Below are 26,094 nucleotides of genomic sequence, written 5' to 3' on the forward strand. Positions count from 1 at the left end.
ACACCAAGGGTTATGAACTGCTGGCTATGGCGCTTCCAGTGTTCCAAGGCGTCCTCCATCTCTTTCAAGGTGGAAGTGGTCTGAGTGGTGTACTGCGCCAGATAAATGAAATCCAGGATCGCCCTACACGCCTTGATCGCCCCGGGTGGCATGTTGGAACCCACCAGGCATGCTAGTAGAATGCGAGCCATATGTTTTCGCTCGCTTCCGCTTATCTGTGATAGAACCGACCATCCTTTGCGGAAATGTCTTACTCCCATCGCTGGAGGGAGACAGCGAACGCGACGATCGAGTTCATCCTCAGTCATCAGATCTTGACACCAACCTACTAGGTGTTTGAACACCCCTTGGTATAGTTGATGTAATACGTCAGGGGTGAGCGCCGTATGGATTTCTGTGCCATAGAAATCGTACCAGAACGGCTGGTAAGTGTAACCCGAGACTTCATGCTTCATGCAAGCCTCGAAGTACTCATGTCTGCTGTTAGAAGATACTCTAGCGTGGTCCATAATATCTATTGTCCAGGTGCGAGTACGGTTCGGTTTCTTCTCCATGTCTCCAAGATGCTCTGCACTACATCGACATTTAGGACAAGTGCCGTATTTTGAGCAGGAAACTAAACATTGCTCTGGGTAGTCTGCCACATAGCAGGATATCAGAGGGTGGACTTGATACACTGCTCCATCCCCTCCCACCATTTCGACGCCGCATTTCGAAACCTCAGCAACCGGTCTGAAAAGGAATCGCATCGACTCGTGAAAAAGTCGAGTGTACCGAGCACTGGCTTCTTTCTTGCTCAGCCCTTCTTTAGAGAGCTTCTCGACTGAGAGATATGCGACTAGGATGCAGGCATGTTGGGAAGGACTTCTGCGAAGTTTGCGGGGTATGTTTCCTAGTGTCAGGTACACTGGATAGGCAGAACGGCTTCCACTAAACTGCGTTAGCTGTGTCTTGTCCGTGGCTAGAATCACCGGTGCAATCGTGGCCGACTCTTTGAGTAGATCCTGCATCGCCCACCACCATTTTCCCGTCCACATCTCCGTGAATTTTCTCTCCTTCTTCTGTTCGTCAGTGAACAGCTTGGAGGGCTTGTACACTAAATGGTCGGCTAGCTCTGGATCCCCCCACAACGCCTTTATCGCATCTAGCGGGTTACGATATCGCAGCGTCAAGAGTTCGTCCGGCTTGTCGTTAAAGCAGAAGTTCTTGGTTTTCCATAGGCTCCCTGTGTGGGGGATTTGTTCTAGACTCTTGTTGAGCTCTCTTGAATTCGAGAATGAGAGTCCCAGCCTCTCAACAACCTGGCGTTTATGATTAGCATCACTACGTTTATGAAAGAATTCGTGTAGCGCTTACTTCAGGGATCTCCAGCAATCTATCAAATGCACCTTGTCCAACGGTTTCCTTGATCGCCCATTGTGCAACCTTCCACTCCAGTTCGGAGGCAAAAGGCTTATACATTTCGTTCGTATCATCACCGCCAATGTTAGACGCTTCATGCCCAAAATGAGCTCGCCACTTTTCGTGCAACGACTTGCTCATTCGAATTACTTTGCCCCCCTTGCTATGCTGCTCTTCGTACTCTTGTGACGGTGGGACCTCGACGGAAAACGGGATTGCACCTAGCATCCGTTTCAATGCCCAAGTCTGTCCAGTGGATGGTCCTGGTCCCGCTTGCCCTATCTCCTGGTCTGGATGTGTTTCATGCCAATGAAACACATCATTTTCCTCCTCGAATTGCAGCGCAATCTGATCCTCGTCCTCTCTAATGACCACCTCTTCACCCGAGTCAACCTCCTCTTCCAATCCAGATAGGTCCGGCTGCTTGGAAAGTTTGTTCCAGTCTTTGCACGATCTTGCTGTTTTCAGATGAGAATCACGCCCTCCCTGAGTTTTGAACCACGTTCCGCATGAAGGACAGGATTTCTGTTCACGCTGAAGCTCTAGTTTTTGAGCAAGTCGATGAGCGGTAGTGGCCATTAATCAACTGTATTATTGTCTAGTTTAAATGAGTGCGTAGTTAATCCTCTGTGTCCACAGCTGGCAACAGACAAATCACGATTTCGATGTAGCCAAACGCCTGCAGCTGGCAGAATGGCAGTGGAGGTGGTGGTGATAAGCAAGGTAAACGTAATCACATGATCTCGTGTAAAAGGCACGTTCGCAACCACAGATAGCCAATAGTATTCGTTTTTTCATTTCACATACTAGTTCACGTTCAACATCAAAAAAACATATATTACTAGCTATACAATAAACAGTTTTCAATTATATGCAACATCAAGTGACATACTGATTCAATAGTACGTGTGTGATACCAAAAAAAAAAAACAAGCGTCCAACTTGAATGGAAGTGTACAAGATACTACTGTGGGGGATTCTGCGTCAAAAACTGCTTGAAAAACGATCCTGCCAGCTGTCGGTGTTTCTCCATCGTCCTGGGGATGCTGTATGTCATGGAAACGGCTTTTCTCCATCGTGCCGCAGACATCAGATGAGCTGAGCCCGATTGACATTCACGGACGCGATTCAAGAACCACTTCTCGCAATCCTTGCTCCAGAAGCCGATATTCAGGCCACCTGCAGAGAAATGGGTTTGACGAGGCCACCAAGACATGTGAGACGCTTCGTCGATGCTGTTGTTGACCTGGTCTGAAGGAAAATAGAGTCAGTAAGCTGTCAATACTAAAAGGTGTTGTATTCTAATCATACCTTTCTCCACCATATACATCCCAGAAATTAGGTCTGATTCGTCCGACGTCAGGAAGTCGTCCCAGTATCCGACTTGTTTGTGTTCCCAAAAACATCGCCCTTGTCGGTAGACTAGATCAGGATCAGGTCCAAAGACAACATCGTCGAGCTGAACTTGATCTCGAGCCAGCCGAGCAAGCAGTCCACCCACCAATAAGGACGCCCGGCCACGACTTGAACGCAGGAACCTATCTCGCTCGTCTCGATACGCTGCGTAATCGTAGACATCGGGTTCGTAACCCTTTTTCCGGAAGCCCAAGTACGGCTTAGGAGCGGCCTTTCGCGCTGTCTGCTTAGATCGGGGGGGGTAGTGGACCTGGAATCAGTGTTTGAAATGACATGCCATGATGGATCAATTGCGTGACAATGTCTTGTAAGGTGGGACCCCACTGGCAGCGAACTATCTGCAGCACCGACACGGGGTCATACAGAAGTAGAGCCATCTTCGCCTCTACCGATTCTTTCATCCAGACCACATATGCAGGCGCGTTGTCGACTGTTATTGCAGTTACTCGTATCTCCCAATTCGCGTAATCAGCCATAAATGAACCTTCCTCGCTGAGATCGCAGCCTTCAAGCTGGGCAACAATGGGCAACGAAGTGATGGCAAGCCTGGACAGTCGGAAGAAAAAAAGTCGAAGTTTCGCCATCTCCTCCCTCGTAAGCTCGGGCTCGGAGAAAGCGGCATTATTAGGGTTGCTTGCCCATCGACCATTCCCAAGTAAACATAGAGTTGTTTCAGGCTTCTCTGCTCCATCACCTTCCGTCGCCGAGTTGCCTGTGAACCCGTACCGCTCATACGCCACCTCGTCCATCCTCATACCATGTACAGTACTTGCGTCGGTATTATGGTCCTGTCCTGCAACGTCGTCTTCATCGTAGGAAGTCACCGTTTTCAGAGCCTCAGTAGAAGTCATAACGGGTGCCTCGGTGTCCGACAATTCTCCTTCCTCAAAGTCGCCTTCCTCTATTCCCTCGACCTCTTTTTCCGGCTCGTCAGGCTCCAACCCATCCTTACTCTTTCCAGGCACGTCTGCAGTCAGGGGTTGTTCAGGACCAGCAAAACCATCGTCATCGTCATCGCCGTCAAAATCATCGCCGTAATCGCTGTCTGGATCGGGCTCGCCAAACTCGGAGCACAGGTCCCATTCGTGCCAGATGGGGTCATATTTCTTCTGTGTATGGGAGAGCCGTTGCCAGTCTCCCTCGATATCACCCCGTATGCAGAGGGTACGAACGCGAAACCCACTACGGCTTTCCCACAACCACACTCTGGCTCCTTTGCGACCAGGCAATCGGAAATTCGACGCTTCTTTCTCGCGGTTGCTCCAACGCTGTAGATCCTTAGCTGATGCCTGGGCCCTTGTTTTTTCAGTACGCTGCTCTCGACGTTTGAAAAAGTCTGTCCAGCACTCCCCTTGCAGTTGTCCGGAGCCAGTTTCTACCCACGGGGCATCGTTGTCTGGGTCGTTATAGGAGCTTTGATATACCGCTTTTGGTGGGGGCGAATGGATGACATTCTCAGAAACAGTTAACCCGGCTTCGTCTGCCGGTTTGGAAGGGAGATAACCCAAACGCACACCGTTGGAGGTAAGTAGGAGTTTTTGCGCATGTTCTTCCATCTCGTAGAAGCCAGGAGGGAGTTTACCGACTGCCAATTGATATATCTCCCAGTATTGTTCATTACTGGGGAAGAGGTGATCTAAGTTGAGGCTCCGATGGTGACCCCAAACCTGGTCGTCCTGGTTCCCTTCCCTCCGCACCCTGAACTGCTCCCAGTTCTTTGAAGCTTCCCTCTCAATGTCCCCCCAGTACAAACATACAGATACATTGAGTCGGCTGTACAGCGCAACAAGGATTGGTGCGCTCGCGTTTTTGGCGTCTATTATGCCGCCAGCACGAAGAACATGGTGGTCGTTGGCGTAGGATCTCTCGAACGCGGAGAACCATTCAGGGTGTATATTCCACCGGTCCTGTATTTTCTCACGCCAACCATAGGCTTTCTCCTTCTCTTCAAGGTGTTTGCACCACAGGAATGCCAAGGTCCCAGCTGCTATCAGAGGTAAAAAAGCATCTCTGGATGACGCTGCTGCTTTCTGGAGACTGTCGAGAGAGGAATGATGCTTTTTGAAGCCATACGATGCGGGGAAGGGCCATAAAGAGAATCTCAAGGACTTCACTGCCTCGCCCACGTTACCAACCTCCAACATCGCGCTGACAAGCCTCTTCAGGGAGTGTTCAAGGCTATCCCACTCCTTGACAATGACCTCCGTCAATTGGAAGCCCTTCGCATCTCGATGGTAAGGGAAATGGCTATCTCTGTAATCAAGACAACGGAAGATTGTGCCCTTGTACACATTCCACTGAGGCACGAGGGGCAGGAACGGGTGAGTGGAGAGATCGATCCAGTTGAATTGTCGAAGGTAAGGAGTCGGGTTTTCATGAGAGCTGGAGTAAAGGAGTTCGTTTCGATCGGGGATGACTGTTGGAATATCTCTTTCACGAGAGCAGAGGGTAAAGAGATCTCTGTCAACGGCGAAGTAGATGCTGTCTTTCGATATGGAAATTGTCGGTCGCAGTTGAATGCCAGATTGCGTTGTATTCTGTGAAGTTGGAAAGTCATATTCAATTTCGCTCGAGAACACGGTGATCCAACGACGAACATACCTTAAACTCGAATCGCATTTTGTACGGTGTTTGAGAGGGAAAAAACGCGTGTCCAATCGTCAAAGGTAACGAAAAAGCCCTTCAACGTTCTACACGAGATCACAACCTTGGAGTTCGACGTGTCGAGACCAATATCGAAGCTTTGGACCACAACTGAGCCAAAGGTATAGTAAATTCTTCAACCCACAGCTGGGTTTCAAGTAGATGGTTGTTAAGTTCAGGAAACGTTGTGGTGGTTGAGGAGAGGGAGAGAAATGATCACGTGGTTGCGCCAAAACCAATATAAGGTATTATCAGCCATACGGTGATAGACCCTGAGGTGCGTTACGGATGGATCCCTCCACTGACCTACGGGTCAAAGCCAGACATGGACCTCACATTGACATTGAGGTCCATCCATGTAACACTTCAAGAGCCATATTAACCCGTCCAACGATCACAGTGGGAGTCAATGCAGAGCTGCTTTCGCAGCCTTTTGTGAGTAGCTGATACAACAATTTCTATTATCCTATTGACACAGAAAAAATTCTACTTAGCTTATACGAATTACCCCGATTAAAGCAGCTCCCCCTTCTGAATACAGCGAAACAGAACCCGATAGCCCTCTGCCACAAAAACGCCTCTCATCACTCCCACCCTCAGAAAATAGCACGACCAAACCCGATAATGAGCCGCCGGTAAACATTGGTAGAAGTCCCAGCGACAGTACAATGGAGCCTGACAGCGACATGGAAGAACCCGCTGGCATAATGGACTTGGAAACGCATTTCCGAGAGACTTCGGTGGACCATAACCCAATAGGGTGTCCAACCTGTGAGGCAGTGATGCAGGAGACCCATCTCTCACAAGTGACCGAAAGTCAATGGAAGGCTTTTTCCTACAACGAACCTCCCAGCGCACCCAGCCCATATCGATTTCCTTCTCCCTTCAAACATTTCGCCTCGGGAGACAGTGTTGAATGTCTCGGTAAGTAAGCGGTTGGTCTGCGAGCGCTCATAATACCCTAACACTGCTTGAAGATCCTTCGATTCCACTCCAAAATGTACTGAAGCAAAGTCGATACAGAGAAAGCGCGCTGTTGACGCCCAAGAGGAGCAGAACTTCAACTCCGAAAGCTCCAACAACCCCGACCAAACCCACGTCTCCAGGTTTAGTCAGAAGACACTCCACCATTACCCCTTTCAAGTTGGAAGGGATGTAGCGTAGGGAGTCACGAATCTTGAGATTTCAATACAGTAGGCACACGTTCAGCGCGTCAAAAATAGGATCTTGCATTTGGCCGTCGTCCTCCAGAGTAATATCCCTGAATCTCTCCTACAGCTAGGCAGAGAATCGTACCATAATTTGCCTTGCGTTTGGCCGTCGTCCTCCAGAGTGATATCCCTGAATCTCTCCTACAGCTAGGCAGAGAATCGTACCATAATTTGCCTTGCGTTTGGCCGTCGTCCTCCAGAGTGATATCCCTGAATCTCTCCTACAGCTAGGCAGAGAATCATACCATAATTTGCCTTGCATTTGGCCGTCGTCCTCCAAAGTGATGTCCCTGAATCTCTCCTACTGCTAGGCAGAGAATCGTACCATAATTTGCCTTGCTTTTCATTGCCGCCTTGGAGAGTGATGACATACTACCGCCACTGGCAGGCAGAAAACCACTCCTGAATTTGCGTTTGGCTGTCGCCTTGGAGAGTGACCCCGATTCTCTCCTACAGCTAGGCAGAGAATTGGAGCAGGATAAGCGAAGATAACATGTGCAGGTGGAGGTGAGTAGGAAAGGGAGGTATGAGTCACATATGTCACACTAACGTGTCCCAAGTTTGACGCTTGGTCACCATCGCTCCTTCCTCTTCACCGCTACGCCTCGTTACAGCTGTTGTAAGAGGCTGCGCTTTCCTGGTCTACTGTAACCCTTCTCTGTCTGTAGAGCTAGGGTTACATATCTGACCCACACGTTTGTCTTTACGGCAAGACCTTGGTCCGTTCAGTTTTCCATTCCAGCAAAAAAAAAAAACTACGCTTAGAGGATCCTGCCTTTTGGCCAGGGCACCAAAAATTACGTCTCTACCACCATGGAGAATAGGTATGTAAATTATGAAACATCTCCGAGAGATAGGCATTGACTTTTCAATGCAGGAACATTCATCGCATGTATCGCTCTTCGTCACACTCCAGCTCCACCGCTATACCTCCCTACAGCTGTAGTTGGGCGGCAGCGGACAGGTTCGCCGGTACGGCAAAAACACAAAACGTTCAGTTCCGCATTCCAGCCAAAAAAAAAGAAGAAAAACGACCCTGCTGTTGGGTACCTTTGGTAGCAGGATGCGCGTCGTTATGCAAAGGTTTGGGTTCTATAAAGGTGGTATGACTGGACTCTTCATCTTCACTGTCTCAATTTTCCACTTTTCCACTTCTCTAGGTATTTTCAATCACAATGTTCCTAGCTCAGACCACATCCTCTGGCCGTACCCTCAAAAAGTCTGCCAAGGTCACGGACCCGATGAATGCTGCAGTTCAAAAGCCGAAAACGATCATCTCTCAGAAGAAAACAAACCCTTTGATTCAGAGGAAGGCTTCTAACAAACCGCTCAAAGGAAAAGCTAAAACCGTCGCAGGCAAACAGGTAAACAGTGCCCCCATCCCCTTCGACGGGAACATCCTCTCGAAAGAGGCCTTTCTGGAGATTCGCCAGGCCGGTAAGCAATTGTACATGGAAATCAAATTTGTTCCATTCATTGACTTACGCAGCACAAGATGGGGACGAGGATGCACTATTTGCCCTCCGCCAAATGCGCTTAAAAAGAAACTGTATGTTTTGCTTTCATTTTTCCTCGTTTTATTCACAGACTTACCTCCGTTTTCGGGGCTGCATCTCTGTTTGCAGAGTTAGACGAGCCAACTCCTGGCCCCCAGTCTAAAAAGGGTAGAATCACGAAAGCCACAGCCTCTCAGAGGGATGACTTTGAGGATGAGGATGAGGACGAGGGCATACTACCGACCACCAAGGTCTTCAAGGGCATTGCAGGTGTCGACCATTTTGACCAAATCAGTGTGGATGTGGATGTGGATGTGGACGAGGACGAGGACGAGGCACAGGAGCAGGATGAAATCGAAGAAATCGAAGATGGTGATGAAGCGGATTTTCGCGTTGACGACGACCCGATCCTTGAATTCCCAGAATTCAGTGCTGGCTCGTTGAATCACCCGTCTCGCCAGTGGCGAGAAGCAACGGTGAACAACGGCGTATGAACTCTCATCTCCTACGAGCTCAGGTCTGTACTGACTGGCCTTAATCTAGGTTATTGTCTTAGACTCCGACAACGACTCCGACGATGACGAAACGGACTCTCCTCGTGCCACCCCAAGGACAGCTGCTGTTGTGCCTGCTCCTTCTGGCTGCACTTCAAAGGTTACGTTTCCACACTTTTGGTAGTGCTTCTTGTCTGATGTTCAGCTTCATGTAGCCTCCGAAGGTGACATCGGCAATGCTTACTACCCCCGCCAAAGACTTGGCGATGATTGTGCGTAGCCATGTACGTGCACACATTGGACTGAGAGATGCGTTTCCCGATGTCACCATGGTCACGAAGCCGGATTTTATTCGTGAATGCGCCCTCGAGGCTATTAAAAATGCTTCACCTTCCCAAAGGGGAACCCTCACCACCACTTTGGCGCTTTTACAGGCGCAACCAGAGGCTTGGGAGACCTTCATCACTTTTGTAAGCACCCCCTTGTCTCTCAAGGCGTCACTGATGGTCCATATGTAGGTGTTCTACTCAAAGGGTGCCTTCACTACAGCCATTGGTATAAGGATCAAAGGCTGCATAGCAGGATTCTTCGGCATCCCAGTTGACTACAACAGCAGCAAAGATGTCAAGAGTGCAACTGAGTGGGTGCTGGAAGACGGGCGGTTCAAGTTCGGCAAGTTAGATATCAAAGCGAGTGCTTCGTGGTGCTTCGCCGTTGTGTCATCTGACTTTTCATATACAGAAACGCTCTTTTGACCCACAAGACCCCTACGGAAATCCTATATTTGTGCACATTATTCGTGTCACGTTCTTCAATAGGAACAAGGCCGATCGGGTCTCCTTCAAGATGCTCATGGAGCTTAAGTACATCCCTGGAGCTCTTATTGCTCTCATCTCCACGGCGGTATCCTGCTTGTCTATTTCGTTCGTTTGCTTTGTCTACTGACGGTCTCTTGCAGATTGAACATTATATCAAGGCCTGGGCTGGTGGGGTGGAGAGAAAAGCTGACTTCGGCGAAGGAGCCAGGGAACGGTAAGGTCTTACCTGTGTATCAGTGAACGTTATTGACATACATATATAGCTATCTTACCCATCTCAGTGCGTGGCAGCACCTTGAAGGCCAAGCCCCCAAATACGCGGCACAGCTATCATGCCGTATGTTCAAGCAGGCAGCGTACAAATTATTTTGTTTGCTGTGCACGACAGCGACTAACTATTACCATTACAGGGAGCATAGCAACAGTGACTGCCTCTTGGAGGAGGCTCATTCCGCCTTCAATGGCGTCGACTTTGCTGGGCTGGAGGCTATGGCCGGGGCCGCGGAGCTTGCAGAGAACGGGGAACAAGACGGGGAAGAAGCAGGTGCCTTTTAAGGTATCTCCCATTCTCTACGTCTAAGTTCGTCTCAATCATTCTGTTCTCACAGGTTACATGCAGGCAATACTCTTTCTAAGCTTTACTATGGACTCAACTTATACACGGCGTTTACCATTGAAAAAAAAAAAAAAAACATGTTGGATAGACATTAATAATAATGAATGATCAGTCACCCATATCTGCAATATTGTCCAAGAGTGTATGCCCCGCAGGGTTCATCTGAGGTAGTTTTGAGGTGAGTTGAGGGTACGGTAAGGAACATCAGGGACGAGTTGAGGTAGTTTTGAGGTGAGTTGAGGGTACGGTAAGGAACATTAGGGACGAGTTGAGGAAATGGATGTAACCTGATGCATCTGAAGCCAACCCGAATCTACGTTGAGTCATCTCGTCACTATATGTCTATCTCAACGCTACTAAACGTAACTCACAGGTAACTCGTAAGGATTCTCTACGCTCGGTAACGCTGACCCGACGCAACCCCAACGCACGTGGCAACGTTGGCGGAAGGCCTACCTTTCGATTACGCACCTCAGCAGCGTCGAAGCGTTGACAGCGTGTGGGCGCCTTGACGCGCGCAACGCGCCTTCATGCGCCTGGACGCCATACCCCCTTTTCCTGATGTTGAAGGGCCCGTTCCAGCTGTCGTGAGTCTGAGTGGCCTGTAAAAAGTGGAACTCGGTCAGAGCTAGTTCGAATCGGATAACATCAGTAGATGCGAAAATGACGGGCCAACGGACATACCAAAGCAGGCGGCAACCTTGTGTGAGCCCAGAGAATTCAATCCATCGCTGTCCAAGTAAGCCTGATACAAATAACCCGTAAACGGCGGGGGTTCTGAAATTGAGATTCATTGTCAAAGTTCAAAGGAATCTGAAGTCGAGGTTCACGACAATGTCAGAGTGAGCCGCATACCTCCAGGGATTGCCACCCCCAATATTTCAGGATAATACCGTGTATGGTTATGGCGCGTATAGCATACACTTACTCCGTACCACGACATCGTGCATCTTCACACTAGAGGCTTCCAGATGTTTTGGACCACCGTGACGGTTGTTGGAGAGAACTGTATAAACATCGCCTCAGCGGTCATTTCCCAGTGAACAAGGACACGAAAGTACATATCAATGGTTGTCAAACGGGCAAATAAGCAAATACTGGCTGGCTCATCTCGGAGCTTGTAGTTCCACGTTCCACGTCCAAGATCGATGACTTTCGCATCATAATTTCAATTTCCCGCAGATCCTTGTTGGTTCTCGACAAACGAAAAGGTCGAACAATTCGAGATAGCAGAATATCTGCGCGGCAAATAAGAGTTAAGGGCTCTACAGAGGAAAAAAAGAGGGTAAACTACCTCAAATGCTACCCTTAATATTTTGCAAGGATTTTCTGTGTCATCGCTGGCTTTGATTAGGCCCTTTGGACGGCTTCCCTTCTTTTCGGTTTCCACATCGTTTACTAGACTCGGAAGAAGGAGAGAGCGCTTGACAGATGTGAAGAGGATGATGGTCACAGTTCAAGAGACGTTTGCCGCCAACTTGCTATCCTCACGGAAACCGTCGACTGGACCGCAGCCCCCTTTTCCCCCCTGTACTGTGTTTGAGTTTGAGTCATGAAGTTCTTGTTTGCGCTGTCCGCGGGCATAAATTTAAATCCAAGCCAAGTTGAAGAGTTTACTGGTGATCACGTTACCCAGAACTCCTTCACGCTCGTCGACCTGCAGGCCTGACACTTTCTACCGTGCCTTCCCTTTCTTCCTTCAATCCTCTTCCATTGAATTATCTCTCCAGAATATCAGCTACCAATGCTCATTATGGTTATGATTTTATAATTGTATCGACTCCCGCCATTGCACCCGATCCCTGGTCAATGATCACAAGGGATGCCTCTCAATGACGGTCCGGTAGTTGGAGTATAACGCGGGGAAAAACTAAAATTGAGGGAGTAAAAGCGGGGTTGTCTCCATTTCCTGGAAATAGTGTGGACGTCGCCCTTAGAATGAGAGGATACATCTTTTGGGTTGGATTATTTGCAGGATTAGGTGCGTCAATCCTCCCTTACTATGAGAGGGTTATTATGAATCGTATTGCTTGCAGGTTCCTTTATATTTGGGTGATCATCCTTCAAAATATGCGGAAGAAGAAAAAAAGAGACTGAAAATTCGCGCCCTGTTGCAGATATGACACCGGAATCATCACAACGAGTATCGCTCATGATAGTTTCAAAACTTGTGTGTTAGCCATCACTTTTCCGTTTCTGAACGACTCGCTGACTATGTTACTGTTCTCATTTCTCTAGACATGAAAAACCCAAACGCAGCAGCGACAGGCGCCATCGTTGCGACGTACATTGCTGGAGAAGCTATAGGTGCCCTTATGCAAATGCTAGTAGGGGACAAATTGGGCAGGAAAGGGTTTATGGAGATGATGTGTGTTGTGGTGCGTGTCGCTTTTTCCGTCTTGGCTCCTTTTTTTCTCTTGCTGATGAGCTCTCCTTGAAGGTCACAATCGGGACAGTCATCCAAACCGCCGCTCAGAACTATGCAATGTTTCTCGTTGGAAGAATTTTAACAGGCATAGCCGTGTACGTGGCTCTATCGCACCCTGTTTGCTGCGGTTCTGCTGGGTCTGACTTCTTCCCTCGTAGCGGTGGCCTGATAGGAACGGTTCCAATATACAACTCAGAGATATCGTACGTCTCGATCGGGAAGTTTTTCCTTTTGCTCGGTCTGATACATGTCCTTCCTTTCTTCAGACCTCCGCAATCCCGTGGTGTAATTGGCGGCCTCTCAGGATACATGATTGGCGTGGGCACTTGTGTCGGTCGGTTCTCTCGATCTCTTTTCGTTTGAAGTGACCTAACTGCCTTTCTACAGCTAATTGGATAGGCTACCTATGCGGTTTTGCTTCCAGTCGTACCTCGTTCCAATGGCGTTTTCCTCTCGCTTTGCAAGTTCCCCCAGGAGTGATTTTAATTTTTGGGTTACGGTTCATACTTCCTGACTCTCCACGATGGTTAATTCAAAAAGGGAGAGATGAAGAGGCAAGAAGGGCGTTTGCAACGATAAGAGGAGACTTGGCAGATGAGGAACTACAAAAGGAGTTCGATGATATGAGGGAGCAGATTTTGTATGAGAAGGTATGGTCGACATCTATTGGATTACCTGAACCGACTTTGACGCGTGTTCTTTCCCTCAAAGACAATCGAAATAACTTCGCTGAAAGAAGCTTGGGCGAAGTACAGAAGGCGTGTCGCTGTTGCTGTGTTCGTGCAGACCATGACGGCCCTTACGGGTGTGAATGTTATCAGTACGTCCTCTTGCTCTCCACTTTCCTTCCTTCCTTTTTCAAAGTGTCAATGTCTTCAGATTATTACCAAACAATTCTCTACACATCCCTTGGCGTGGCAGGGCAAAACATTCTGCTACTGGCAGCGATCTATGGCACCGTTGGCTTCCTAATGAACTCCATATCACTCCAACTCCTCGACCGATTCGGACGTGTGAAGATGTTACTTTATGGCACTGCCATACTGGTGGTGGATTTGGTTTACTCGGCTGTCAGTAAGTTCTCTTCCTCGAGTTCACTTTTAACATACCGACGATATTGATGTACTGCTACTTTCTAGTGGCAAGGCTCTTTGGAGGTGGTAGTAACAAAATTGGTGTTGGATTTGCTGTGTTGGGTATCTACCTATACACCGCGATCTACTGTGAATTTCACCTCTTCTGGCTGCCATTTTCGTGCGCTCACTGACTCCGTACACATTAGATCTATTCATAAACTGTACGACATGGTTGTACGGGGTGGAAGTCTTACCTCTTTTCTTGAGAAGCAAGATGTCCGTAGTCGCCGTTTCCGATGTTCTGCACCCTATCGTTACTTACGATAATCACTAGAACGGGCCTCGCAGCTTTAACCCACTTCATCGTTAACATCGGCGTTACGCAGGCCGGCCCTAGTGTTCGTTTTTCGTTCTTCCATTATCCTTGCTTAAGGTGCTGAATATATCGTCTTCTTCCACAGGCGTTCGCCAACATCGGTGAAAACTACTATTGTACGTCCTCGCCATCACCCTTCCGACCTTGCGATTGACGAAACTGACCAATCTACATACAGATGTATTCGTGGTAATGACAACGATCTATTTCCTCGGTATCTTTTTCTTTTTCCCCGAGTATGTCTTTCTCCTACGTTTCTTTCCTTCATGTTGAGCTGACTTCGGGGTGTCAAAAAACCAGAACCAAAGGCAAAACACTTGAAATGATTGCGGCAGACTTTGGCGATGAGGTTGTTGTTAGTGATCATGATCATAGTACGACGGGTGGTGCGAGAGGAAGTGGGGAATTTGAGGATAGGAAGGTTTGAGGGATGGAGAATGTTTACAATGAATTGAATCAACTCGGCCTGTAGGCGCGTGTACGATAGCTTTGGATGTCACACTATGGTCACATCTCCAAATTCTCAACATGTTGTGTAATTAGACGCAGAGAAAGGAATTAGAAGGTCACCGACTTGACGTTTTCCTGAAGGCGGAGTGTTTTGTTTTATCGGGTTCACATCTGAATGAACTTCACGAATCAACGGTTTTCAATGCATTCTACTATTTACGAACAAGTTGTATTTTCCATGTGCCAGTGCTGCTGCGAATGTGAAAAACTTGCCACTTATTACCGGGAAACGGCCTTGCACCCTGCTACAATCCAAACGGGATTCATATCCGGCATTCTTCACGGCTTGGCACAACGTGAAAGAAGTCATTCGGGACATGCGGCTCCGATATATAATGCCTAAGAACTTGTCAGCTCATTGAATCAAAACAAGGACAAATCCTACTGAGCGCGGAGATGCTCCAGAACAACCTCTCTTGTCACCAGCGCATCAACGTGTTCGTTGCAATGCCCACAAGACCAACAACACCTCTCATCCTTCCTCTCCGGCGAATCTCCCAGCATTTCAAACCATCTCTGGATGTCACCATCCCGTGCCTCGTGTAAACGATGGGGATTCGCAGGGTTGAAGCCAAAGAAATGGATGACACACTCTCGCCATGTCCCAGAATACTCCTTTTCGTCCTTGTCCTTCTGGGTCAAACACTTGTAGAACTTCCCCAATTCATCCAATTCATCCGCTGTAGTAGTTACTACATCCAACCCAGACGCAGAGATCAAGCTCATGGCCGCACGCCCTTCTTTGTTAGCGACAAGAGGTGTGAGTTCCGACAGCATTTTCGACCCCAGTGGTGGTTCTTCAGAATCCGAACCGCGCCATCCATAATAGCAACATGGGTGTTGAATGAATGACGCCGTGGAAACCCATAAACGAAAGCAAAGGGCGCACTCGATCACAACCGTAGCCGATTTGTGGCATTTGGACGGAAATTGGAGTTCTGTTAGCGAGAAGACTGAAGAATAGATTTCAGATAGGGAACTAGAACTTTTTACGACCCGAGCGACGTTTCTTTCCACACTCGTAACGTATGCCGTTAGATCGCTCTGGAGAGGCTCCCCATGAAGAATATTTTGTAACTGCGTTTCGGTCACCGGGTTGTTGTCGGGGGAGACTAGGATCTCGAACATAGGTGGGAAGAGGCTGAGGGTCAGGAAGGGTGGATACGATGCCCATGTTCCAGGAGGAAGGGATTTCAGAAAGTCGGCATAGACACGTCGTAACATTTCCCGGCGAACGATCATCACGGATGTGGGTGTGTAATGAAAAAACTCTCGGAGTCGAACGTTCTTTATGGGTCTCAATAGCTCTGGCTGAATTCTAATCCAGGCTGTTGTAGAAATGGCCACCGCTCAGCGCTAAATACTCGAGACATAACAGAACGACAATAGAACGCACCTTCTTCTGAGAGAAGGGAATACTTGCGAACGCAACGAAGTTCCTTTACACATTCCACGTCTTTCTCAGAGTAACCCATGGACGTGAGTCGTGACATGACCCTTCAACAATCACAATTAGCATTCTGGATTACGGAAAGAAAAGGAGGGTCAGCCGCCTACGAATTAAAGCGGCCAGTTGCCGCGATGTGTTTTCCTTCCCATAATATAGATGAGTAACTTCCAGATCTTCTCCACTCGGAGCAATCATAGACATGCTGTCAAAAGGTTAAGTATCAGTATTGAGAACCAGGATTTGAGGTACATGTATAGTACGCACCTTGCAAAATGCATTCGTGTGGTCCTTGCGGTTTTGAAGATATCCGTCCTTACTTAGCCCTTTTTGTCTGCTGATCTGTTCCATCACCGTCTGCAGTTCCTTGCGGTCGTACAATTTCTCGCTTCCAGTGGGAAAGTAGCCTGAAAAGTGGCCTGAAAGTCCACATTAGAGAGCAAATCAATGAACGGCTTCAAAGATTCATTTTCACCTGGACTGGCAGCGACGTAGTGGAGAATATTTTTGGGGTAAACGCCATGTTTGATTCCCTCGCGGATCTCCGTTTTATGTATAGTACTAAATTTGATGTAAGAGGATGCGACGAGAATCTGGCATGAAAAGTTGGACTAAATCACCTGTTTTTGGAACAATGCAGGCAAAGTCGCTGTTGGAAAACCAAATCAGAATGGCTCGGGGCGTCCTGCTTGAGGCCACCGCACATCTAGGTTATGAAAAGAGGAAGATGTCAAGAACAGTTACGGTTGATAAGGTTTCGATGAGATGCTTATTTTTACCTGGCAGCATGGAGGGCCAAACAGCAGTTCTGCCCATTCGTATTCCGAAAGACCTGTCCTGCCTGTAAAGGGGGGTGGTACGTTGTAACGTCCCCGCATTATGCACCAAACCATTGCTGAACTTTCTGTGGACGACAATGTATCTCGAAGCAGATGGTTCACTCGACAGAGAACGAGAAGAGTTTGGGGGTGTAGGTACTGGCAGATCTGAATCGTAATTTGAGATTATTAGCGATTGGGTGATAGTTGAGCGTTAGCCTCACCTCGTAGAAGAGAACGATTGGAAGAGCTAGCAACGAGTACGGATTGTTTAGCTTTCTCTCTGCCTGGAGTCCATCATTTCCTCTCGATACGACTGACGATGACATTCAAAACCTTTCAGACTCCAATTTTGCGCTTTTGGGGACAGGAAGCCTTCAATGACTGTGAGAACTGGAGCCTGATGTGCGTGGTACGTCGTCGTGGTACCGAAACAAACGAGTTTCTGGTTATCGGCATGGACCGTGGACTGTGCACGTGGCTAGGCTATGTGGCCGATAAGCCAGAATGGCCGTTCAGAGTTCTAAATATTCGAGATTGGTCAGAACATAATTATTTTCTTTGCCCTGTTGATGATGTACATGATTTTCGTGTAGTACACTATTACATACGTAGGCCGCGATTGTTGAAATCGCCTCGTGTTCGTGTTCTTCGTAGGCAAAATCTGCGACTCTACCGTTTCTCTGTCGTCTTTCACGACGAGGGTAGAGAATGGACTCCAATACATCCGTCGGTATTCGCCCACCTCACACCTTCTCAGCAGTCCTCGTTTCACCTTCCTGCGACACAGTCCTGCTACTACCACTCGCTCTCCCCATCAAACCCTGCCCTTCCGCTTCCTTCCCAGGTTGAACGAAGCTACCTCCTCCAATTCGAGCATACCACTCCTTAGATCTGACCAATCCTTTCCATAACTCTGCTGAAACGACAAAGACGAGTGTCATGCCGGCTACAACTCCCCATTCCCAGCCAATGGGACCTTGGTAGAAGACCTTGGTGTTCAGTACGGGGACGTAGATCGCTATGGGGACAGAGGCTGATCCCAGGATGACGGCCCTATATAAGAGGGTCAGCAACTTGTTCAAACTTCTTGGCTGAAGTGAAAAAAGGTCCTACTTACCAGAACAACACTTGGTTCCTCCACAACTCCTCCCATAAACCCCTTCCACCCTCGACGCGGTTACCAGCGCCAACCAGCGCAACCAAAGGACGATCCAAGAATTTGAGCTCCCAAGCGTAGAACAAGATACTGATGATCAACGTCGCAAACGTCGTACTCCGTCCTCTAAACACGGCTTGGCAGTCTCCTGCATCTGCGAAATTCGTGAAGCCACGGTTACATTCTTGTCCTAGATTACCGCCGTAACGGCCGTAAACGACTGCGATGAACTAGTGGGGAGGTGGGCTGTTAGGTACGCGAAGAGAAGGGTAAGGAAGAAGGAAACGCACGGAACAGAGACTGGTTACACCAAGCATCAATCCGTAAAATAAACAGTCGATGATAACCGGCCATGTAAAGACGCCAGATTTGATCGAGTGTGGTGGTCGTTTCATTATAAGCGGATCTGCAGCTTCTAAACCGAGACCAAACGCAGGAGGACTGGAGGGGTGGAATCAGAATGCATGACAAGCAGTAAACAAACAAGGAAAACTCGCCTTGAGGTAATCATGTTGATCCAAAGCACCGCTAACGGACTCAAAGGAAACACGGATCTCCCTGATGCATCCTGGAAGACCAAACCAATGACGAGCACGATGACTTCTCCAACATTAGTCGAAAGTAAATGTTCAATGAACCGCTGAATGTTCCAGAACATCCTCCGTCCTTCCCCAACGGCTCTAACGACACTCCCAAAGTTATCGTCCATCAGCACCAAATCACTCGCGTCCTTAGCGACATCCGAACCCTCCAATCCCATCGCAATGCCAACAGGTGCTAGCGAGAGAGCAGGGGCATCGTTTACACCGTCTCCTGTCATCGCCAGGTATTTCCCGGGACGACGAAGGGAAGCGTGGATCATTCGAACTTTGGTTTCGGGGGAACAGCGGGCAATGACGAGGGGGAGAGCCGGGAGGCCGTCGAGTTCTTCGTCGGTCATTGCGTTGAATTCCGTAGCAGTCATGATAGCCCCTTTAGGAGCGTCTGGACCGACTATACCGATTTCCCGTGCGATGGCTGCAGCTGTGGCGGGGTGGTCTCCTGTTAACCTAATGAAAAGAGAAAACTTGTAAGAGGGTACTTGGGACGATTTGGAGAAACTCACATATGAACAATAATCCCGCCATCCCTACACGCCCTGACAGATCCAGCACTTTCCTTCCTGGGCGGATCATAGATCCCGACCAGCCCGACAAACTCCATATCCTTCTCCACATCCTCTCTCGACATCTTCTCCAACTCCACACCTGTAGCTGCCTGAAGCCTCCTTGAGGCTAAAGACAATACTCGCAAGCCTTGCCCTGCGATTGATTCCATCTGGGAAAGAATGCGGGTTTTGATTTCCTCCGTTAGATCCGGTCCACCACGAACGCGAACGCATCTCTCAATGACCCGTTCGACGGCTCCCTTCATGTATACGATAGGTTCGGTTTGTCCGTCTTCATTGCGGGTATAGACCATAGACATGCGTTTAATAGAGGAGTCGAAGGGGTGCTCGACGACAAGCTTGTATTGGCTGCCGTCGGTACCGGATGCGAGGTCTTCCCTACGAACGCCAAACCGGTGAGAAAAGACTTGTAGAGCGACTTCGGTGGGATCGCCGGTGGCTTTCCATCGTGCCTTTTCTGTACCTTCTCCTTCGGTTTTGGTCAAGCTGAAGGGGTAGGTAGTCGTCAGTAACGAGGGCAAGGAAGGGAGGGAAAGCTTGCAGGAAGGAAGGAGAGAGCGACTCACGTAGCGACAGCACACATGCTAGCAATCATAACATATTCCGTCAATCCTTCATCTCCCTCGAGTTTCTCAACCTCCTTCTCCTTCTCATTACGAACCTCGTAAACCTTCCCGCTCTCTGGGTTCAACGCTACAGTTCCAGATTCGACGGCGAACTCTCTGTCGGGTAGAGAGCCATCGGAGGGCATCCAAGCAGCTTTGACCACCATCTTCCCTTGTGTCAGTGTACCAGTTTTGTCTGAACAGATATCCGTTACACCTCCCAATGCTTCCAAGGCATTGAGCTTCCGAACGATGACGTTTTGTGTGGCCATTCGTCGGGTGCCCGCTGACATGGTGATAGTCAAGACGGCAATAAGGGATTCGGGAATGACGGAGATGGCGAGAGCGATGGCGTAGATGGCTACTTCGTTATCGACTTTGAACTGGAGGGTAGCGGTTAGAGACACATGGGAAGAAGTTCGAAACAAACGAAGTTTACCTTTGCTACGCCAAACACGATAATTGCGAGGCTGAAGAACATCAGCTTAGATTGAAGCATAGTGAGGGAAAGAAGTCAAGCCTTACATGATTGCCAATATGAACAAGGTATACGCCAGTTTACTCAATCTACGAAAGCAAAAATCAATAAGAAGTCTATGGAAGAAGTCGGAGAATACGAACAACTCACTTGATCTGTAAAGGTGTACCACTCCGAAGCCCAAGTAAGGTCATAATGGTCTCATAGAACCTCTTGCCCAACGGCACCTTCTTCCCTTCGCCAGATTTGCGCTTCTTCTTATCCTGCAACGCAGTAGCGATCCCACCAACTTGAGTTCCCATACCAGTGGCCACAACAACACCCTTCCCTCTCCCCTTCACAACGCTTGTCGAAGCGAAGGCCATGTTCGTCCGATCTCCAACCGGGATAGGAACGGTATCACCAGAAGGCGATAACGTTGGTTTGATAGACTCAAGCGTCTTCGTTACAGGTAACGCTTCACCGGTCAAAAGGGCTTCATCGATATCGAGGTTCGTCGTCGCCAATACTCGAAGATCCGCTGGCACGACATCACCCATCTTGATGAAAACGATGTCGCCTGGTACGAGGAAACGTGCTGGGACGACTTTGGTTTCCGAAGAGCGGATGACGACGGCGGTGGGTGAGGATAGGGATCGGAGGGAATCCATGGTTTTTTCGGCTCTGTATTCTTGAATGAAACCGACTGCGACATTTAGGACAATGACGGCCGTGATGACACCACCCTCTATCCAGTCTTGTACACCGTAGGATAGAGCCATGGCTGCAACGAGGACGAGGGTGAGGGCGTTGGCCATTTGGCGTATTAAGACAGATAGGGCGGAGACGGAGCTCTCGTTCGTGAGTAGATTTTCACCGTAACTGTCGAAAGGGTAGGATATAAGATAAGGAAACTATGAGACGAAAGAGTTTGTTCTTACTCTTGCAATCTTTTCTCTGCATCTTCTTCAGATATACCATCCTCTACGTTTGTTTGCAACTTTTGGATGACTTGCTTAGATTCGAGAACGTAGGCACGTTCGGATAGAGTCGTTGCCTGTTGGATATTCTGAGGAACGGGATTGGTCGACGAACGAGTGTAGGAGCGACCGAAAGTTTTTCTAGAGAATATTCCCATGTTAGGTCATTAGTGGGTTCTGTTGGAGCTGGGGCATGTCGTTAAATACGACCTCCAAGTCTTGGTCCCTGAAAAAGGTTATCCCGGCCAAGAGAAGCCAAGGTTGGTAAAAAATGGAGGTTTGAAAGGCCAAAGTAGGGTTTTCGCCAGGAAATAACGTCCAGAATGCCTCCAAACGAAGGAATGTTGTGGGCGGGAGTAGGTCCTAAGTATCGAATTGATCTAAAAAAAAGTTGAGATATTTTCGCTACCAGCAAGGGGGGAATATGTACATCTGTTATTCGCCTATATGAAAATTGCCCAGCCTTGGTATTCAGGACGAGGGGGTTATGAGATATGCCAAGGGGCCTATGACAAACACCTTGAGTCATCAATGGAGGAGGCGGGCCTTCATTTATCCGTGCGCGCACCACATTTGGTCAAATTTGTTGAGTTTTTCGTATAGAAGTCGTCCAACGCAGTACTATGAACAGATTGGTGGTAGACACCATGGTGCAGGGAGGAGAGTTGGTAGTAGAACGTAACAGGTCGTGACAGGTCGTGACCAAGGGTTTGAGTTTGGCACGTGTCAAAGATTGCCGCTCCTGCTATATATGGCAACTTCGAACCTACCATTCCCGTATCGATATCGTGTCACCGCCCGGGCTATCGGGGCTTCAAAACACAGCAGGTTCAATAGTAATATGCAAATAATGATGGTATGATGAGTCCGAGATACGAAGGAACGCATTGGGAAGGAATGGTATCAGTTAGGGTATCGATGGAGAAGGGATACAGATCAAACGTAAGGAGCGTCAATGGCAAGACGGGTATGTAGGAAAATAGTAGATACAGTAATCCGACGGTCCAATGAGTCTTGGAGTGTGTAATTAATATACTGCGTTGTAAGTAGGTAAGTTGGTGAGAGGTCGGGAAATTGCGGTCATCATATGAGTTAAGATTAAAGGGGTAAAAATGTAATGGACGGGAGGGACACAAATGACGAATCATCGCCCCATGACGGAAAAGGAGACGTACATAAAGGAACGTATTGAAGCATCCAAGATCGGAGGAACATACCCAAGAAATTAATTCAGAAATCTCTCCACAAAATCTCTGGGCTGCATTTACAGTCCATTCTTCCCACACCCTCAACATAGGATATCACCGTTCGTTCAAACTCGTGGACGAAAATGACCCTCGTGATGGTTGGACAATATAGGCGGAGCTCGTTAGCGAGGGCCTTGAACGCAGGAAGTCCTACACTCAGCGGCGACGGATCCCAGTCGCTCACTTCGAATTCGACGCATGCAATTCTGGGTAACCGCATCAATAGCCCGTAAAAGGTGAGTCTCTAGTGAAGAACAAAGAGCGCATTGTCAGTAAGAACCGAGGAACGGGAACGGGTTAGAGAGAATTAGCAACGTGCACCATATTTAATGATGAACCGATAAAGGGTAGATGAAATGAACAAAACACAAAACAGTCCAGGTGTGAGGCACTTGACATTGAAAACATCAGAAACGTAACGTTCATCGACGCCACGAGAACCCCGAAGTCGACGGTCCATACGTTTCGACCAAGATCGAGCCCTGATGATTTCAGGGAAGACGTGATTTGTCTCCAAGAGGAAGCATGAAAGAGAAAGAGAGAAAAAAAAACAAGCAAATTACGCAAGAGAAGAGAAGCAGAAACCCATCAGGAAAGGCACACACCTCCCGCCCAGCAATAGGCAACACAACCGTCCCCAAATACCTTAACTCCGCACTCGTCCTACTAGTAGCCACCACAGTCCGCACCAACTTCATAGAGAACGTCTCTTCGTACGCAGAATCCGCAATATCGAGCGAGTGAAGTCTCCGGGTGGACAAGCGGATCTTAGAGAATAGAAGATCCAACTCGGCTTTTTTCTCTTCCATGTCTGTCTTGGAAAAACAGGTTTTGAGATGGGTTATGGGGCGACCCTGAACAAGGGACATGGCTGCTTCGGAGAATGTGCATTCTAGTTTGGAGAGATTAGGGAGGATCGGAGGGCCAGGTTGAGGTCGAGGATAAGGGTTCGGAGGGTAAGTATCCAAATGACCGGGGCGGGAAGTGTCGATATCAGAAGTGGTATCAACAAGCGGGTTGGTTTCGGCAGCCCTGTCGTCGTCCGTGGTATCTGTTGGGGCTGGATTGTAGTCTATAATGTATAAGTCGCGAAGATGAACTTGTGTGCGGAAAAATGATACGAGATCTTGATTCCAGTCGAGGTCGCAATGAAAGCTTTGTAAACTAAATGTACAGCCCTTGAAGATCCACGTGTTTGAGGTGTTGAAAGGGCCGTCGATGAGAATGTTGAGATGTCGCAACGTATGGGTCCTTTGGAACGCGTTTGAGATCGAGGTCCAGTACTCAGCAGGGAGGGGATTCGGATCTGCTGGGGTCCCGTCGACTCCGGTGATCGACATGTCTACCCTCGAAGGTCCAGGTATTTCCACCTGCACGGAACCCTCTAAACTACCACCGAGAGACATGGCTAGAGCAACCGCCAGTTCATCGCTCCCATCTTCCTCCTCCTGTTCTTCCTCCTCTTGTTCCTCCTCCTCCTCCTCACCATCCTTCCCCTCATACTGTCCGCCACTATCACTACCATCACCATCACCCCTAACATCGCCCTCATTATCATTCCCTCCCGCCAATATACCCGAAGAAGGTAAAGAAAGAGAGATAGTAAGCGCTTCGACCATCAGCGCGATCCTAGCCTCCCGAAAAAGCGTCTCGCACAACGCGATAGTCGTTTGAGGATCCCGAACGAATATCGTGTTATACAACGCTCGTTCAGCGACGTATCGAAAACCTTTTGAAACTTTACAAAGCGAAGCGATATCGGCGCGACTACGAACGTTGTTCAGGATGTTGCGGTAAACTTCTAGTGACAGCTCCATGAATGGAAGCGCATAACCAGGCTTTGAGAGAGGAGATTCGTGGGGGAATGAGGGCTGAGAAGGGAATTCGGTGAGGGAAGAAGAAAAAAAAAAGAGTTCGAAAGGGTTTGAATGGACCTGGCTGGGGGAGGGTAGAACGCAGTTCAGGAATGTGCCGTTGGACTGATGTAAGCTCCTTAAAGACGCGTCCCGGCTCTACGTACTTAAGTTAGTATGAGCCGCGAAAAAACCGAACAATTTAATACTGTGCTTTGATCTGGGAAAAATTGTCAAGGCACCCCGTGTCAGTGATATCGCGTGGGCGACACAGAACAGAGAGGCTAGAGACCGTACATGTGCGTTTCTTCTCTAATCGATCCGGCCAAAATGAGGTCGAGCCTTGCCAGGGATTTGGAGGGAGTAAAAGTCACAGAATCTCACAAGGGGTAACATACAAAAGAGGGTGACGTTAGATCATTTCTTATACGAAAAATAATCAATATACATATCGCACTCACAGAGAATAGAGTTGTACGTTGCCTCGGAGGTTTTAGTCGTTTTGATACTAGAAAGACCCCTCCGACCAACCTCCGTCGGATCTTTCCCATCGCCTTCTTATTGTTCAATGTTGACAAAGCAATAAGAATAAAATTTAGATTTATTCTTTTGTATCAGCGGCTAGCGCGACAACGCCTAAAAACTCATGTAGGCGCGCCCATGTGGACATCGCGTGTGGTTTCGCCTGGTTATCCCTGGCTCAGGGTGTGGACCCCCAACACCGTTAATTCAATGGGTGATAGCTCTGCCCAGAAGTGACAAAGTGCCCCACAATTTTCCTGGATTACCGAATTCCAGTGCGAATAACAGGATATATCGAGATCACACAAAATGACAACGCACCCTTTTTTAGAAAAAGCAAGCTCTACTTTTAATTCTCTAGACGGCAACCGGTTCCGCGTCGAATTCCTTGTGCCATGCATGGGTCCAGGAATCGCTCATGGGCACTAAATTGAGAAAAATCGGTGACAGTAAAACGTGGTATTCGCATGGAGAAAACCCGTTCGTCCAATTTTGCCCACACTCAACAAATGAGGAGCCTCTAAAGAAGAAAGCGTTGGAACGATGTATCCAAATGTCGTTCTTTCTGGAACCGAGAACTGCCATGGGAAAGCTAATCATAAGTCCACTAGATTCACAGGTATTAGTATTGAAAAGCGTCTCGACGAACCGCAGAAAACTCACTGAGAAATCGCCTAGGTCTTAAAACTCGACGAACTGTTTAGATTTTTCCCTTGTGAATTGGCACAGCTCGGAACAATCTGTCGAGATGGTGAGTTCGCGACTTTTCCCGAGCCCAAAGTTCCACTTACGCCGCAACTAATATAAGCCAGACTCAGGAGTTAGGCCGGAAAGCATTGATAGGCATAAATTCCCGCGTTGGCAAGGAACGCCCGCCATAGGTCTCAGGCGGCAGCGGCGGGAACAGTTGAATGAGGAGCAAGAAGTATTAGACAAAAGAAAATGAATTGACAGAGTAGAAGTCCGGTAGAAGCTCGCGACATCATGATGTTGATATTACAGACGGGTCCCTGTATTCTGTGAAAGAAATTAGCCGAGACTAAATATGGGGTAGCGAACCGACCACATTACGACCACATTAGCTCAAGAATCGAGGGAGAGGAAACTGGTTTTTCTCAAGTTTGTTCCTACAACCCCCAAGAGCGAGAGCCTGAGAGCTATCCGATGGTGAGTATGAATGGAACATTGGAGAAAAGGAGGAAAACCTTGTATTGCTGGGCATTCTCAAGCGGATGTAGCCTACAATGCCGCCGGGTAGTGCACAACAAATCATTGAATAATAATAACATCATCAAAATAACGATCCGTAGACTCTCTTGAGAAGTCTGGAATCAAGGAACGAAGCGCGGGGCG

General features: G+C 48.4%; 4 protein-coding genes across 4 annotated transcripts; 1 reads left to right on the forward strand and 3 right to left on the reverse strand.

Annotated features, from left to right (window-relative positions):
* The first annotated feature begins 11,722 nt into the window (after positions 1-11,722).
* E1B28_012934 (uncharacterized protein) lies at positions 11,723-14,589 on the forward strand. Its single transcript, XM_043158087.1, has 16 exons — positions 11,723-12,076; positions 12,132-12,147; positions 12,213-12,265; positions 12,334-12,473; positions 12,536-12,618; positions 12,682-12,726; positions 12,790-12,857; positions 12,911-13,173; positions 13,235-13,343; positions 13,403-13,597; positions 13,663-13,746; positions 13,806-13,875; positions 13,934-13,997; positions 14,061-14,091; positions 14,154-14,211; positions 14,276-14,589. Exons 1-16 carry the CDS (start codon positions 12,034-12,036, stop codon positions 14,400-14,402), a joined length of 1,449 nt encoding a protein of 482 aa, XP_043005459.1. The 5' UTR covers positions 11,723-12,033; the 3' UTR covers positions 14,403-14,589.
* Positions 14,590-14,601: 12 nt separating this feature from the next.
* E1B28_012935 (uncharacterized protein) lies at positions 14,602-17,181 on the reverse strand. Its single transcript, XM_043158088.1, has 9 exons — positions 16,975-17,181; positions 16,712-16,918; positions 16,553-16,638; positions 16,408-16,493; positions 16,200-16,339; positions 16,043-16,137; positions 15,882-15,982; positions 14,871-15,813; positions 14,602-14,824 (listed from the first exon to the last, which is right to left on the reverse strand). Exons 1-9 carry the CDS (start codon positions 17,077-17,079, stop codon positions 14,749-14,751), a joined length of 1,839 nt encoding a protein of 612 aa, XP_043005460.1. The 5' UTR covers positions 17,080-17,181; the 3' UTR covers positions 14,602-14,748.
* A 108-nt stretch (positions 17,182-17,289) lies between these two features.
* On the reverse strand, positions 17,290-21,808 carry E1B28_012936 (uncharacterized protein). The gene is made up of 12 exons (XM_043158089.1): positions 21,688-21,808; positions 21,550-21,625; positions 21,081-21,499; positions 20,311-21,021; positions 20,208-20,249; positions 20,122-20,152; positions 19,644-20,065; positions 19,015-19,563; positions 18,407-18,958; positions 18,200-18,350; positions 17,871-18,139; positions 17,290-17,806 (listed from the first exon to the last, which is right to left on the reverse strand). Exons 3-12 carry the CDS (start codon positions 21,275-21,277, stop codon positions 17,497-17,499), a joined length of 3,234 nt encoding a protein of 1,077 aa, XP_043005461.1. The 5' UTR covers positions 21,278-21,499; positions 21,550-21,625; positions 21,688-21,808; the 3' UTR covers positions 17,290-17,496.
* A 98-nt stretch (positions 21,809-21,906) lies between these two features.
* E1B28_012937 (uncharacterized protein) lies at positions 21,907-24,613 on the reverse strand. Its single transcript, XM_043158090.1, has 4 exons — positions 24,517-24,613; positions 24,434-24,439; positions 22,972-24,378; positions 21,907-22,610 (listed from the first exon to the last, which is right to left on the reverse strand). The coding sequence occupies exons 3-4, from the start codon at positions 24,181-24,183 to the stop codon at positions 22,350-22,352; spliced, it is 1,473 nt and encodes a 490-aa protein (XP_043005462.1). The 5' UTR covers positions 24,184-24,378; positions 24,434-24,439; positions 24,517-24,613; the 3' UTR covers positions 21,907-22,349.
* Positions 24,614-26,094: the final 1,481 nt, after the last annotated feature.

The sequence above is a fragment of the Marasmius oreades genome, chromosome 8 (genome assembly GCF_018924745.1).
Source record: "Marasmius oreades isolate 03SP1 chromosome 8, whole genome shotgun sequence".
Classification (NCBI taxonomy): domain Eukaryota; kingdom Fungi; phylum Basidiomycota; class Agaricomycetes; order Agaricales; family Marasmiaceae; genus Marasmius; species Marasmius oreades.